Source organism: Acanthaster planci, linkage group LG01 (assembly GCF_054643075.1).
Source record: "Acanthaster planci isolate LZ-2023a linkage group LG01, COTS_SCS, whole genome shotgun sequence".
Lineage (NCBI taxonomy): Eukaryota > Metazoa > Echinodermata > Asteroidea > Valvatida > Acanthasteridae > Acanthaster > Acanthaster planci.
Genome location: NC_141777.1, coordinates 8,056,741 through 8,073,869, shown reverse-complemented (window position 1 = coordinate 8,073,869; position 17,129 = coordinate 8,056,741). Strand labels below are relative to the sequence as shown.

Sequence of the window (17,129 nt, the reverse complement as noted above, 5' to 3'; positions counted from 1 at the left end):
CAAGGGTTTCTCCTTCCAGTTCGAAACTCTGAGCAACAGTGCTGCTTATCCATGTAAGAAATCTAAGTTTCAATGGTGAAATCAGTAATATTAGTTGTTTTTATTTAATGGGCTATCCATCCACGAGGTCCCGAATTTTCACTTGAAACAGTCTTTGTGTTCAGAATGAACCTACTTTTGTTGATAACAAGTCGCTTTGAACATAAACTTGATGGCCGAGAGTTCAATTTCTCTCTTCTCCAAGCCACATAAATTTCCTCATACCGCGTACCTTTGAATGATACAAAATCTCGGCAGAGGTACACTCAATGTATACCTAGGTACCTACCGTGATTTGGCCTGAACAGTGAGGCGCTGACACTGTGCCGACATTTCGATACACCATTTTACTGCAGCTACTACACGCTTAGAGGGTCGTGTACGTGGTCCAGACCATAGCAGAAAACTGTTTCGCGCTGCAGCATTTCCTTGTACAGGTACACACGAACAACCCGAGTATTCAGCCCGTGTCGTTCGTACAGATATCACTATTGCTATTTGCTTGTGGTTAATTTACGAATTGATTTTTTTTTTATATTAATACCCATGAAATGGAAAATGGCGAACCCATTGCAATTCCGAGAGACTACTCTGCGATCTTTGGCATCATTACCTACCTTCTTTGCAGTTTCCATGTCTAATAAACATTGGTATTCTAGCAGCCCACCGTTAAGCCATTTTATCGATACAAACCTCTTTAAAGTGGTTCAGGTTTCGTACTCCGGCGGACTCCAATGGCGTCACGAACCTTGAAAAAAGTGACTGAACCAAAAACGGACATTCGCGGCGCTTGTAAGTCTAAGATAAACTTTCCGAGCGAAGCTGAAGTAACGGACGTCACAGCCTTTATTTGGCTCAAGTGGGAAAATGAACGAGCGAAAGCCCTCCATGTGCGGTCTGGATATTTACCGTGAGTGGATGTCGAATAGATGTGGGTCAGGTCCCCTGCTGATTCTGCCGACATCACGCTGCGCTTTCATTAACGGGACACTTGGTACACGCCAATCTATAAATGCCGCTTGGACGTGTATTTTTAGGCTTGGTGAGTGCTAGAGAGCTCCAACATGGATTGTTTCAAGATTCCTGCCTTCATTACAGCGATGTCATGTGGACACAGGTATATAGCTTTACGTTTTCCCTGTAGACCTTGCATGTGGACGAACATGGAGGTGATTGTGACAAGACGACGAGCTTGAAGTTGTGAAAAGATTATCTCAGTGGCGACAATCTATTCATTGATGCAGTAAATGAATTGCTACAGACCGAGCACATAAAACGCGGTCGCAACAATTGTCTGAACCTCAGCACTTACCTTGCTCTCGTGCGCATGCCATACTTAAATTATATTGATTATGTACACCTGCAAAGTAATGAATACGCAGGCTTGTTGTGTACCTCATACTAACCTGAAACATTCACGCACTGGGCAGCCCGCGTGAGGGCTTTTTCTGCTTAATGCTCATTTCTGCTTGGCAATTGATGTCTGTCCAATGTTCGTCGTGACCGAGGACTGAATCATGCAAGCGGCGGCTACAACATCAGGCCACGCCGTTGCATCTACTTACTAGGACCTTTCGTCGTCGACGCAGAGTGAATTCACTTCACTGCACGTAGTTTATCAGTCGACTGTGCTGTCTATCCGAGATAGCACAGTGCTATCAATGCACAGAGGCAGCCGCCATCATCGAGGCATAAGGGGACACATGGTGCTGTTTAGGACCTTGGAGCATAACAAATGCAACCCGGGACTATGCCTGAGGAGAAAAACTACGAAGAACCGAGCACGATGACGGCTGGTTTTTCGGATCGGTCGTATCGGTTTAAAAGATTCTGTCGGAGAAGGGTAAGTTTTTCAAGCAATGCAGCAAAATATTAATGAACCTCCACGTGTTGCTCATAAACAATTATTACGACCCGGGCGCGGCAGAAGAATTTGATACGTGAGTAAGGCACAGTGATGAAATAAATTTGATGGCCTATCAATGGTCACGTCAGTCTCGTCGCGGCAGTCTCATCAAGGAGCATTCGTAATCAATTAAAAATATTGCTGTCACGGCATGTCCAATAAACGTCTGGCCCATGGATGTGCTTGTAGGGAAGCTAGAATAGATGCGCTATTTAACATCAAAACGACATCAAAGAACAATATTGTCATCATCAGAAATGTATTGTTTGACAACTGGTTTAATAACAATTCATCGACAGCAAACAGCCTCGGGTGTCTTCGATGGACTAAGTTGAATTGAAATGTCTATTTGTCCCTTCTGAATCTTATCAGCACTGATGTGTGTATCTTCTGGCATTATGTTATCAAGCCTATTGAAATAAGCTCTCGTTCCGCTCGGATAACTGCCTGCATATCCCCTCGACGCCAGCTTGTCCCTTCTCTTCTGTCAATGCTCAAACAATCAGTAGCCAACCGACCAGAAAAATTATGCCATGGTTGGCTGGGAGCCGTGCAGTGGGACTAATAAGTTGTGTCAGTAGTTATTTCTCCGTAATATCTGTAGACATTCCGGGAGTCATACAAACACAGGGTATATGGTGATATTCCCAGTGAACATGTTGCTCATACCGTGAATTTTCTGTAACTTAAGCGAGTGAGGGCAGTTGTTTTGTACAATTCTACCACCCGTTTGAGGTATTATGTCAATAGTATCAAGTTTGAGGGTATTTCTAAGAGGTGCCGTGTTCTCGTCGAATTGAAGTCTGTAGTTTTTTTACAAGCACATTATGTATGACACAGCGCCAAGCCTGTTTTTGATGCCCATGATACCGGAAAGTTCGGCTGACTTTCATACCTCTACTTGAAAGGATACGATTCTAGGATACAAATTAATTCGGCATCACACATCCAAATGTCATCTGTGCACATTATGGGTATGTATTTTGGCAAACGGTGAAAGATGTATTTCAAACATGTAACGTGGTCGCAACAGGGCAGCCTGCAGGATGAAAGGGGTCTTGCGTATAGATGATCAATTGATCTCTATCTGTCGCATATGCAAGACTTGCGTAAATAATAGAAAGTAATGCAATGAATGATTTACAAGTAGCCCTCTGAAGGGAAAACGATAATGAATGTGAATAAATGCACAATGTTTCAAGTGTTCCACCATGTTAAGTTTGCCTCAGAATGGTCACGGAAATAGAGCTGGCAGACAAATCATGAATCCACCGTCGCCTATAACCAGCCCGTAATCACCCTTCCCAATCGACTCTCATCATTACCGAACCGTCTGGCCGCCGGCCGGGGAACGATTATAAAGGTCCCCGGATGCCAGTCACACCCGACAGGTCCCATAGCCGACACCCTTGGCCTGTGGTTTATTTAGATGGTTGTCTCTCATAACAAAACCGGTGGCTTTTTTACGCTAGATGGGTAGCTCATCACTTAAGCCTCTGTTAAAGAAAACATGATGGGGGCAAAGCGGCTGGCTCGATTGTGTGTGGTTATTTTCCTGGGGATTTAGAAGATGGAGTCTAGGGACGGGGCTGGAGTCCCTTAGAAGCTGCTTAGGAGGGGAAGGAACAATATCTAGACGAGAGTAATTATGTTGAATCAGAGCATAACATTTTTCACTGTTTAATTTTTTATTGTCATTTCTTTTTATCGTTAAAAGCGAGAGTTGGTCTCTCAGAAGACTTTCGTGAGAAACGTTCTGTACTACACTTCTCAGGGTTGTTGCTTTTATACATTTTAAAAAGTCGTAAACAGTGCGCGGGGGGGAATCGACCGATGAACGGCTTGGCGTTTCTCTGATTAGCATGCTGCGACCATCGTGAGGGCATGGTGTTATGAGAAAAATTGGTCGCACGCTTGCTGAATTATGACGACGAGGCTCAGTTTACAATGGTTTTATAGATCCAGGAGTTTATCATGTCCTATGCAGTAATAAGTGTTTCATTCTGTTACAGAAGAACGTTGTTTGGAAATATTGGACTTTCATAAGCTTTCAGATGAGATGTTTTTTATTCAAGAGCTAGAAGTCAAGTCAAAGGATTTGCTGTTACGTTTGTTTATGATAAGTTCATTCTATCGCTTGTTCATGCCAACGTCAACTGCACAGCGTGATACCAAGGAGGAGTGGATAATTGTTTCATAATTCCATCCTCTTGGGGATTGCAGAGCCAGTTTTTGCATCCTGCATGAATGGAATAGCCAGAATTTGGTCAGGTGAATAAACAACGACCGTGTGATGATTGAATAAGGGTCAGTGGTACCGTCGTGGATGGATTCCACAATACTGTTTTAGCAGGCTTTCATTCTCTGCTGTCCTTTTCCAACCTCCGGCGAGCGAGCCGAAAGTAGACCGACCGACCTGAACCACCCAAACACGACCCATAAAAGCGGCTGGGCAACAGCAAGGACGACAATCGATGCCTTTGGGGCATGCCTACGAGGCAGTGTGACGGGAACAAATGACAGTCGTCCCAGTTTTCATGCACTTTCTTGGGACACTGTCACTTGACACAGAAACAGATGCATCAGTGTCAGTCGCCCTCAAAGAATTGGCATTGGTGAACTTAAAGGCTAAAATTCGAAATATTGAAGCACTTCTGCACAGCACGATCGTTACACGAGCAACGAGCAGAGCATTTTCATCTTTTTGAAGAAATCCTTGAAAGTGAACAAATTTCAACAACGAATTGCCTCCAACTGCAGTTCTCGTGTGGTTTTCCATACACAGAAGTGTATAGGCCTACATATAGTACAAAAGTATTCTGACTTAACTTCAGTTGCTATTTGCAGGGTTGACTTGAACTCTTTCCACGTCTAATTGCTAACAACATGAAGTTCGGACTGTGCGTGTATCAGTTTGTAATTGTTTAATTTGGGTATTCTTTCCATTACAAAGCAATTTATAGCTTAACAAGCTAAGCTCATTCTGAAAACTAAAAATGTAAATATTGACAAGCCTCGCTCGTAGAGGTTCTTGTACGAGTCGATTTCTCGAAAACTAACTCTTTCTTTTTCTGATTGAAAAAAAATGCTTTCTCCCAATTCACTTGGTATGCTTTTGATTTGAAGCTTCCTGGAGTCATTTCATTATAGCAATGTGCCAGCGCTTAATCTTGCAGTCGTGCATCACAGGCCCCACGTGTTGGGTTGTACAAAAGCGCGGATTTCACGACCTTATCTGTTTGTACTGACTCTTTCGCTAAGTCACAACACACGCGCTCTCTGTTCCATAGCATCATAGCGACTATCCCTTTATTCTATGTCATGTAGACGGTACGGTGGAATGGAACTAACGATGCCGTACAAAAAGGTGACTAAAATGAGACAAACCATATAGAGAAGCCAAGCCCTTGGTATTTGTGACCGAAGTCCAATGTCCAATGATTGCATGTGCCTTGTGCTATTCCCCGTTTTGTGGCTAGATAGACATGCATTTTCGTCGACCGTCTGTACACTTGCATCAACCGCCGCGGGGTTGTTTAGAAATAATCAGCAGAAACGAAGATGAAACCACAATTTATGAAGATACATGAGCCGGCTGGAACGGCTCCGGCAGCTAAAGGGGCGGTCCAGAATTGCATGATTCATGATCACACCCTAACGACGGCCGCGACTCACTTGTGGTTTATTTATCGAATGTCTTGATTTATTTAGATAACCCTGATGTTTCAATTCGTACAAGCTGATGATGCGAATTGCAAATAAGAAAAAAGAGCCTGAAGTTACCACCGACATTGTACTCCGGAGCCATTCACACACAAGATGTTAGGAATCAGCAAACGGTCGCTCTATCATTCTTTCATCACGCAACTGTACAGTCACAATCACAGATGATTTAAACATTAAAGTTACCTGGACCAAGGATTCGCTCGGCTTGAAAGCCGCAAAATGCGCATATGTCCCAGGGTGGCGATGTGTTCCACAGGTTTGTAACACTAAGTCTAGTCATGGAGGAAGGAATTCCATCCTCCATGGTCTTGTCTTCCACAGGCCCAACTCTGCTCTCAGGTAGGCCTATACCAACATCAATCTCATGGCACTGGTAAGCAAGGGAGCGTTGCATTTTCTTGTTTGTACCAAGCTTTACGAAGCTGTGTAGTTACCGCTATATTTCAAAGATATCCGTAAACTGAAATTTCAGAGGAGACGCTAGAACCTTTCACAACTTCACTATGTGTGGGAGGTGTGTGTTTTACAATACATTTTCGTAGGCCCTCAATTTTCTTTAGGCCCCTAAATATCTCGCAGCCCCTAGGCAAAGTGCCTACTATACCTACTAGATAATCCGGCCCACGTGCGTTTTAGATATGGATAATGTTGAAAGTGTACGAATATTGCGGAAACATTATTGGTGCATGAAAGATTTAGAGAATGGCAGTACCGCTAAGGATAATCGGCGATTCGACGGTGTAAAACGTTTTCACACCATAATTTGTTTGTGGTAAATCAAGTTTTGTTGCTCGTAAATGCGAGCAGGTGATCACTTCACACTTACAGAACGCTGTTATTTGTGATTGAGGCTGCAAAGGTAAGCGTCTCACTGTGACGGCAGAAACCAATGTATGTCCCATGAGAACACCTAAACGTGTGCTCGGAAACGTGTGTAGAATCGCATATTTTCTTTGGGCACCTTTGGTCTTCGCAGTGTACCTAAGCTTAGTGCCAGCACATCGAGGACACTTCTGGTTCGCGTATGTAGGGTGGCAAATTTCACGAATGTTGGCTATTTCCGAGGACACTTTTGGTCTTTGTAGCGTACCATAGTTGGAGCACTTCGAGGACACCTTTCTGGTTCGTGCGTGTATAGGATTGCATATTTCTCACATGTTGGCTATTTCCTGGAACATCTTTGGTCTTTGCAGCGTAGCTAATAGCGCTAGCACATCGAGAGCACCTCTCTGGTTCACGTGCTTCCATGTAACTTGAGTGTCAACAGCGTACAAAATAATTTTTCTAAGGTACCGGTGCCGTTTGTAATTTTAAAGTTGAGGGCGCACTTGTGCACAGAGTCTAAACCGTACCTAAAATTCAGAAGTGTGTAAAACTTGTGTCTCATATGTACTTTGTCCGTATTACCGTGCTCGTCTGCGAGAGGGCATTGCTCTGTGCACCCAGACAAACGCAGTTGTGTCGACGGGACCATATTTCAGTGGGTCCGGTATTTCACACCACACCGCACCTTAAAAACGTTCCTTGAGTGAGTACATTTCGTTAAAACGTTTGGCATGCATACGTTGGTTACCTCTTGTCATTCCCTGCGTGCTTCCACGGCAGCACATCACTTACATCCACTCTCACTGCAGATTGTAGCAATGCAAACCATACTCGGTCTCTTTTTGATCGACTTACCAGAGGTTGAACCTCTCCGGAAAGGCGTTCCAACTCCGACTCAGTACCGATCCGAAGGTTGCTCGAATGTCCCGATTGTCATTGTTGAGTCAATGAAAAAGAGATAACAGAGTCTTCATAACATTCGTACCCCCGTATATTTGTTCTTCTGCTAAAAGGATAAAGAAATGCCACAACAAAATGTGATTTGGTGCAGTAGTTGATTCGCACTTCGTATATCAGATTTTTGAAATAAGGATTAATTTAACAGAAAGTACATTGAAAGAACTTCTTGATGCCAGGTTGCATTTCTGATAATAAAGTGTAACTTGAAAATTGAAAGCGCTTTTTATACCTCGTCGTTTTAATGACTTATGTGACTCATAAGAATAACACGTTGTATGTGGGACACATTATACATGAATATACGTTGTATTTCACACATGCGATAAATAAATGATCAATTTATTGTTGGTCTTCAAGCGTCGTGTAGTTGAAATGTTGCGCTGCCCACATGCACAGATGCATGGCCTATTGAATATTACACTGATAGGAAATACTTAACCAAAAAGGAATCCAACTGGCCTGAAATCTTAAATTTAAATTTAATACATGTTTTGTTTGGTAATGATCCACAGTAAAGTGACAAAACTCTTAAGTCATCTCTACTGTTAGGAAAATTAATTTTTAAATGGGCTGTTTGCCAGCTGCAAATGTTTCATCCCTTTTCCCAAACCTCTTATCTTTTTCAACACCTTGAATCTCTTTTTTTTTACATTCTGAATCTCCGCAACATGATTTACCTTTCATCGTGCAAGATGGCTTTAAATAAACACACTAATGTTGATAATCCGGCAACATTTGAACTGCTAAAAAGGTCATCGTCAAGCGGAAGCGACCGCCTACACAATCGCTGTCGTCAACACGCGGGAATGGGTGGGGGAGCAAAATATAAGCCCACATAATGCGCGCGACATGACGTGTCCATGGCAACACATTTACCGTCGACGTCAAATCTAAAGTGTAACGGAAATACCGGCAGTAATAAATACTGACAAATATTTTCAAGCTCCTTCAAGATTGTTTAGGACATGGAGGTACTAGATGGTCTGTGAGTACAGGACTATGCCTTTGACCGTATTAAGCATTCGTTGTACATGCTCTGATTTTAATTACGAAGTGATCAAAATTTTATTTAAAGAAGTGTTTATCTATTTTGAAGGTGCAAAATGCACATCGGCGGGGTCACCTTTCTTGGTAAAAGTTAACACAAGCCTCACTAAGTGACTGTTTTCTGAGACCATCTCTAGCTGTCTGTTTTTGAACATGCTCAACTCGGGTAGGTCTATTCTCGAAACATTTCTCCTCCGAAAGATAATTATGACCAAGACAACACTGTTTTGTTAGCTAGCTATAGCGGGGAGGAGCTATTTTCCTTTTGAAAGAAAGATGGAGAGACCAGATATAACGTCCGAAAGCTCTTTGCCTTAGAAAAAGTCGGGATTAATACCAAAGACCTTTGAAACTGTTTTACCTGATATACTTTGAAGTCTAACATTCTTTTGCATTTGGTTTTGGAGATTAAGTAGCGCGAATGGAGTTCAAATTGTGCTAGGGCGATATATTTTCTGTGGTAATACCCAACCAAGCAGTACTTTCCCAAATTTTCTGTTCGAGAGTAAGGATTAAGAGACGTTAAGCAAAATTTCAGAAAGAAGCAAACAAGGAAACGGTACACAAACAAGCAAACAGGCAGATACGATTTCATTATCGATGAGATGAGCTTCGGGAAAAAAATTGCTGTCTCTAGGTGTTACTGGCCATACTAAGTCCATGCCTCCAGGGTACAAAGCAAAAATAACCCACGCGCAATGTACAGTGAGGAATCCTCGGGCACAGAAGATTTTTTTCTTTTCTTTTCTTTTCTTTTCCTCTTTTTGTCCCTTGGTACAAGCTGTAATTTGTCTCCCTGAATCTGAACCCACGGCCTCCGCTTTGCTTCGCATTATGCAGGAATCCGCCGCGGGCCCCTGCCAATCCTGGCTAAAAAAAATCAGGGCAACACATTGCGCGGAAGAAACCAACGCGCTTTGAATTCCCACGCAGGTTCAGGGGCGTCGAGGATGATTTTTTTTCCACCTCGATTTATTTCCTTTCGTGACAGGTGAGCTGTATTTTCGAGTATTTTTATTCGTCTGTGCACTCGCCTGTGCCTACCTGAATGATGGTATTTTTGAAAACTACCGTCGAATGTCTGGAACACGTACGGATTATTCTACACACCAGTCAATAATAAATTGATGTTCTGCGAATGAACCAATCATTTTAATGCCCCAAAACGATATTGGAAACTTTAATCAGGCCTTTGCACTAATTTCAAAAATTGAAATATTGGTATGAAACGAAGCCAGGGGAACTGCATCTCTGGTAAAACTTTTTTGTTGAAGCAACCTGTACAAAATGTTTGTTTCCGAAAGTGCTGGAACCCAATGAGAATGTTCCATGGTAATCAACAGAGGTCGCCCTCCCATGTGTAAGAACAGAGCTGTTTATATAGAGAGCTGTGTACAGCATTTAAAGAGAGAGCAGTGCCAACTTCAGACTTTGGAACCAAAATGGCTGTTCATTATGCAGAATGCAGCTATTGTGTGCTGTCCTTATGCAGTGACGCATAAGCCACTATTTTGGTTCCAATAATTTAAACACTCTTGTCGCAAACCCCTCCATAAACAGCTTTGACTGTACCTGCCCATAACTGTTTACATACAGAGTTGCGACATAAATGCCATCATTGTTTGAAACAAACTGGCAGGTGTATGCACCAGTGCACACGGACAGTTGGTGTACAATAGCCGCACGCTGTACGATGTGCAGCCATTTTGTTTCCAAACTCTGAAGCTGGTGCACTCTCTGTATACAGCTCCAGTAAAGTTGGGTCGCGACTTAATATTAAGGAGCATACTTTTCTTTTTGATACTATTCACAGTTGTTTCCAAATTGCTTTGATACTAATGGAAAGAAAAGTAGCTACCGTCAATGTCTACTTTTGGATATTCTAAACGAAATCCACGGGATTTTATTCAACAGATATTTATGCAGCTCCGGTTCCTATACCAATGAAAGCCACAAAACTCCCTGCCCGTTGCATAAAACAAAGACAGACCATTTTGTTTTATTTTGCAAATTAAATTAGTAGTTACCAAGCCTTTGTGGGTGAAAAGACATCACATGAAATTAAGCAGACAGCCCAAAGTCCGCCTCCAATAAACTGCGATTACATCGCTCATGTTTGCGTGCCGTGATGTTTGGACGATAATGTATGCTAAGAGGCGTTCGATGGGAGCTGTAATGGGGGATTTCTGATGGTAATGTGTTTTCAAGTGCATGGGTAAAGTGGCCCGCTGCCAGTGGTCTCATTTCCCCCACAGCAGCTGTTTTCCTGGAGTCCTGGTCATTTATTTTCCCACCAACTAGCTACGGCATGTGGTCTGCAGCGTGGTGCACAAAATCCACGGCGTCGATGGACGAGTGCCGTGTACAGCCAATCTGTATTGCCCCCTCTTGCATGCGGAATACCAGGGAATGACAGCCGTTTACTCTGCACTCTGAACTAAACGGCATGTGAACAAAACGAAAAGATCCTAGCACACACTCAAAGAGGAAATTCCGATTATCGTTACCCTATTCGCTACTGGGCCATCCTGAATCGAAAGCGAGGCGACCGCTGCATGCAAGCGCGTTGTTTCCTCGAAATGTATATGAAGATTGACTGAAACTAAGATAGTGTAGTAAAAGCACATACAATGTGGCGGTTAAGATTGCCGCGTTGTTATGGAATGTTCTAAATTATGGTCATAGAGTCATTAAATGAAACGTTGTGGCCCAAATGAAGACACTTTTTGAAAACGAGACGAGCCTTGTACTAATCACAGAACAGTCGGGCAGTTTCCGAAGGAGTATGTATTTAAATGGAATCAGGCAGAACGATATGAAATGGCTGTCCTGGAAATAAAGCTTGGAAGGAATCCTATTGTTGGAATGCAGAATGTCTGTTTAGTCTTTAAACATCACTGTAAGTTCCCTCTCTGAATGGCCTATAAAGACAACGTCATCATTTTATCTCCCTGCTGAAGAGTCACTTGCCATTGGGATGTACGGTTACACGCGTTTCATTCCTGGAAATCAACCCTCTGTAATTACCTCGAAGTATCGACATCCTAATCACTTATCAGGGGGTCTACCCGCATATCCTGTGGTAGAATTACTGTCGACAACCTGAATTGAAATATTTCCAGTCAGTTAGGCTGTGCTCAAACCATGGCTGCCGCCAGAATTTACAACAGAGGTCTGTGGAAAACAGGCTGCGGCCGCTTTGGCACATGGCGTCCCCAGCCAGCTGTGTGGTGATTCCCGGTTGAGGCGAACCGTGATGGCTGTATTCATAAACAGATGAGAAAAACAGACTCCCCCAGACCCAGCAAACACCGCATATTTTTGCCGTTAGTGAAGCTCAGAATTTACGTATAAGGCCTGCCTAGTCATAAACTCTAATGTTAGAGAATACATGCATGGAACGCCAGAGGTTCTCTGTAGCCGTGGCTCTTCATAGCTCACTCGCATAAAAATTAATGTGAAACCTGAAAGCTACTTTTGCCGAACTGATGTCATTTTGAAGGCTGCATATAAAAAATGTTGATATGCGTTGCACCGTGCACAAATTGCACATTGTATACATGAGCGATATATAACAACATATTGTTGCCGTGGTACGCCAACCGAAAGGTTAAGCTATGACTTTTGCACTGGCTAGCTCGCCGTGAACTAATGCGGGGAATCCGCCGATACATCTGTTGGAGATGAAATGATAATCCACTTGAATTCCCACTTCCTTGAAGGAATCCACGGTACTCGATACTGCAGGTACGACAACATACTAAGACGTGCGAGCGCGCATGGCACGTGACAGTTGTTTCTAACATGCAGAGCACTACTCTGCTATTTGCCAGGGCCTGCTGCCATATTTTGATGGAAGCTTCGGTCGATCCAGAGAGCACGGTTCATGTGATTTGTGCTGAACTTGTTCAGATTCTTGAAACCCAAAGTGCCTCGTCGTGTTGGTAAAATAGTAATAAACCCATTCTGCTAAACGAATGTCACGTTGCATATGTCAGCGCCTGAAGCGCATGATAACGTTCATTCGATTTTCAAATACATTTTTTGCTTGATATATAGGCATTTACCATGCCACGGTTCATGTATCCACTGTACAGGCTCTCATATTTGAGAGAGAGAGCAAAACTGCTCAGAAAAGAGATTTGTGATCATTATCAAACTGAGCCCAATTCCCCTTTACCGAATACCCAATTAGGCCTACATACACGTATTTTGTTGCATCCCGTTGCTTCGTATCTGTGAAGATCGACCTGGTTACACGAAACGCCTGTCCTCAACTTCAGGATAAAAAATGGGCTATGGTTTGATTGCTTTTCCGTTTATAGTGAATAAAGAAGGCAAGTTGACCCACAAAATGATAGAGGTTGTATAGAGCTAGATGTCATTCTTGAACCCGAGCAACCATACTGTATGAAATCACGAAATATCCCGCATATCGTCCTCTGCAGATACCTCGTAGTAATGTGCAAACACACTTGCTTTCCTTTCTCCTCTGCTTTCTTCGATGGACTGGAATTCGATCCACACCCACCTCACCGCATAAGGCCGCGGTTTGGGCGGGAAAGGGAACTATCGGCGTCGGCGGTAAAAGCCTCGAGAGCTCGCAGCCTGCATAACTTAATTTCGCCACGTGCAGATACATAATAATCTTACTATTATTCAGGGCTCTTGAAGTACGCTCTGAGACTGATTCGCACCGCCTTGAGAAAAAATGTCAATGCAGTCTCCTGCTTGAAGAAGATCCTGGCGATCGAAATGACCATTTGCTCTGAAGTTCTTTAACCCCGAAGGTGAATTGTGTTTCCATGGATGTTCTGACTGACCATCTTCACGACCAAATGAGTTTCTATTTATAATTACGGATGTAAAGTGTTCTTACGTGCTGTAAAGTGTTCTTTTAGCCACAGATCGTTTGCAATGACGTCATATATTTCACACGATTATTTCCTCTTCTACCCGTCAGGCATCCTCAATTAAAAGCCACACCTTTAGAAGTAGGGTATTACCAAAATTCGAAATTGCCCAGCCGCATGTGGTTAGACACCACATTGAGCCTTGGGACGTCGTCCACGGTGCAGATTTTGTGCATCTTATGTATTCATGCTCGCTTGCATGTAGTAACCTCGCCCCCAAATGGTGTATATAAGTTGTTGCACCGTTTGTTCTAAGAAAGTATTATTTAATTCGTCTAGCACGCCTATAGATTCAAAAATCTCCTTAAGATCCGCATTTTTGTTCCAAGCCATCATAACATTTGGGGGAATACCAAAGGCCCCTCTGGTGAAAAACTGGGGGGCCCCATCCCCATGTCCACGCCCACGATTGAGCTCAATCATGGTGACACGGGGCGACCTGTCGTCGGTTTAACAGCCCTTTAGAATGGTTCTCCTCTCCCATTTTTTTTCACAGTTCAAAATCCACGGCTTTGCCCGCCTGCTGTTCCGCTGGAAGGCCAGTGTGTACAAGCTTCTATGGCGAGAGATGCTCGTGTTCCTCCTCTTCTACGGCTTGGTCAGCATCCTCTATCGCTCTGCGCTCCGTGGCATCACCAAGAGTAACTTCGAGCAATTGGCTTTCTATGCTTACGATTATACCAAAGTGTTCCCTATCAGCTTCGTTCTGGGGTTCTACGTGACAGTGGTGTTTGACAGGTAGGTTTCCTTCAATGGGTCCGATTGGGTATTATCTTCAAACTAATCAGGATATAAGTGCATGTATGTATGGACTCCGTTAGGGAATGATAGATGGGGTAAATGTAACCTGTTTTAATTTCTCAAGTATTTTTGAGTCCACAAGGGGCAATGGCACAGTTAATTTTAGAGTAATCCTAACGCCGCCTGACCCATCGCTATAGCTCCGTAAACCAAACCCTAATCCTTTAATCTGAAGTAATACACATGGCCAAAATTGATTTTAAGATATACCGAATATTACATATATCTGTATATATACACTAGTAGTATTATCTTTGGCCTGGCCTAATCTCCAAAGTGCCATAGCACTTACATTTTCCATTCTGTTGGCTGCTTGGTTGTCAAATTGTGTTAAATAACGTATTATTCTGTCCCAGAATAATTTAGCACAGAGCCTAGAATGTGTTGTCCATGACTTGCCTGTTTAGGCAGGTTTATGTCACGGTGTGCACGAGTCTTAACGCACAGAGGATAAGCGCATGCTTAATTTGCTGATTCACAGCGCGGGAAAAACTTGCAGATAGTTTGAAGTTCGTCTATGACGTGTCCTGGATTTTGTTTTTAAACAGACTTCCGTCAATTTGTCAATCAATTAGTCATTCTCTGTTGCAGGGCATTGATTCCTCATTTGGTATAAAAGTTCGCTATTTCAGACTCAAATAACTTTCATAATGCCTGTTTTAAACTGAACAGATGGAATATAAATCAGATAAACAGTGCCTCCTATCCCTGATGAAGCCAACTCAATTAGCAAATAGAGACGTAGCTCTCTGAAGCAAAGGGTTCTGTTGTGGCCTGGGCAAAGTAAGTCTAAGCAGCTTGATAGAACATGATGCGCCCAGACTAGCTCCTAAGCTTAGAATTCAACGCAGAACCTTCAAAAGCTGATTATAGCGTGCCCAAGGTCTCCAGAAAAGATGAAGCAGACTATCAAGTTAAACAAGAGTCGAAGGACAGTACCAGGTTCATGGCACAAAGTGGGCATACCCAGGGCAGAGCGCCCTCTAGCGGTAGGCCTGTGATTTCAAATGTAGAGCTATGTACCTATCTTTGGCTACGCTACAGTCGTAGTTTTTTACCCAACCCACCGGGCGCGTCATTGGAAAAAGAAAACAGAGTTTTAAAAAGAAACCTCACACGTCGACTCTGCGATAAATACGATGAGTACACATCTCTTTGAATATACACACACATTTCTTTCAATGAGAAAGAAGAGCAAAATTCGTATTTATAAGGAAAAAAGCTGTTGCCAACTGAGGGAGAGCTCCCACCAAACTATGGCTGCCTGTATGGCGGTCAGTGTATAACAGAGAGTTGCGTACTTGGATCGCTTGGCACTGGCGGACAGTTGTATTATCTGGAGACTGCTTGCTCTCGCGGGTACCACGGACCGAGCTGTCGTCCGGTCAGTCTCGTCTGCCCCGTCCTGGAGATCCTCCTCAGGGATTCCATGGAACACCGTTTCAGGTGGCCCTTTTACATCAACCACGGTGTTTGAATAAATATTTTATCCCCGCCGTAATGAAATCAAGCGCTGAAATATGAGGCCGTAAAATTTGATAAGCTAGGGGAATGGAGTGGTGCCATGACCGTCACTACACACATGCTTTTCACAGCCGGCTTTGTTGGTCACAGTGGAAAATTACAAAGGGGGTACCCTCACCTATGCGTAAATCCTTGGCGCGCCCGTATTATATTGAATTATGCAGCATTAGGGATGGGGATGGCATTAAAAGGGGGCGCTGTCTTCCATTAGCCATCGGAGGAGAAGCTGTTGTAAGTCCCCATAAATAAATTATCACCGATAGTTTGTCATCCTCTTCAACATTACTTTTGCACGTCGTGGGGATGTTTTTTGTTCATTTAAATATATTTTTTAGAAATTGCCACGCTGACTGTCCAGCCATGCTAACCTCCCAAAATATGCCACCAAGAGGGCTTTTGAAAATTTCATTATCGCTAATTGTCACACTCATGCTTATGCTTAATACATTGGGTGCATAGGGGCATCAAGCCCGCCCCACCCATAAGGAAGGACGTATAGGATAACGTTGTATATGCTGCACTCGCAGCTTATTATGTTAAAGCACGCATCTTGCTGGAGACTTTTTCCATGATGCTGCCATGTGTGTCTTTTTCCGTGTAAACCCATTGGCATCAAGCCTCAGTTTGGTTGTACTGCTTCAAATGGTAGAAAAGCAAGATGGCTGCCCCATGATAGAGGTCTGTAGTACCAACGTGAATACGTCACGTGCGTTATATGTGTGTAAAACGCATTAGCTCGAGAACCAGCGCGTGAACCAACATACGCGTGTACCTCATTCCTTTGCATGACACTTCCTGGTTCAAAATGACGTCACACTTCGGTACTTTATAACACTGAAGGAGGACACTGCTTGCATCACTTTCTCTCACCCAATTTTGAGCGAAAACTCGCCTTCTTGGTCTTTTGGTCTCAGCAACGTGTACCTTGTCTAAATCATATGTGCAGTTGACATGTATGAGGTATGTAGGTGTCGTCAATTAACGCAATTGGACAATTATTCTCACGCAAAAACTGTACAAAACAGACAAAATGACGACACACGGAAGATACCATAGACTTTTCATTTGGTTGTTCTCTTGGGTATGGAGATGGTTCGTGTATATTATTGTTCGAACGGTACCGTGCAAATTTATAATCACGAAACGATTTTACTGCCCAACGAAGTTCTTAATAGCACGGTGCGATTTCAGACAACTGTTACGCACAGTAACTAAAATAACATATAATAGTGTTTTATGAATGGACGGGCCAGGTTCTTAATCCGGCCCGATTTACTTTGCCCTTCTCCATCAGGAGAACTGGTATTGGTCATTTTTATATGAAATGAATAAATTTAAGTAAAGGTTTTAAGTTCTAACAGAAATATCTGTGCGTATTAAATATTATT

General features: G+C 43.1%; 1 protein-coding gene across 2 annotated transcripts in view; it reads left to right on the top strand.

The window, feature by feature from the left end:
- LOC110979254 (bestrophin-2a-like) overlaps positions 1-17,129 on the top strand; it is a 58,651-nt gene that overhangs the window by 23,443 nt on the left and 18,079 nt on the right. Inside the window, exons 1-2 of one of the 2 annotated variants that reach the window (XM_022234881.2) lie at positions 1,066-1,882; positions 13,913-14,154. In XM_022234881.2, the coding sequence (XP_022090573.1) occupies positions 1,775-1,882; positions 13,913-14,154 (350 nt within the window). In that variant the 5' untranslated portion in view covers positions 1,066-1,774. Of the gene's footprint in view, positions 1-1,065; positions 1,883-13,912; positions 14,155-17,129 lie in introns of those variants that run through there. The other variant, XM_022234880.2, reaches the window with a different exon arrangement.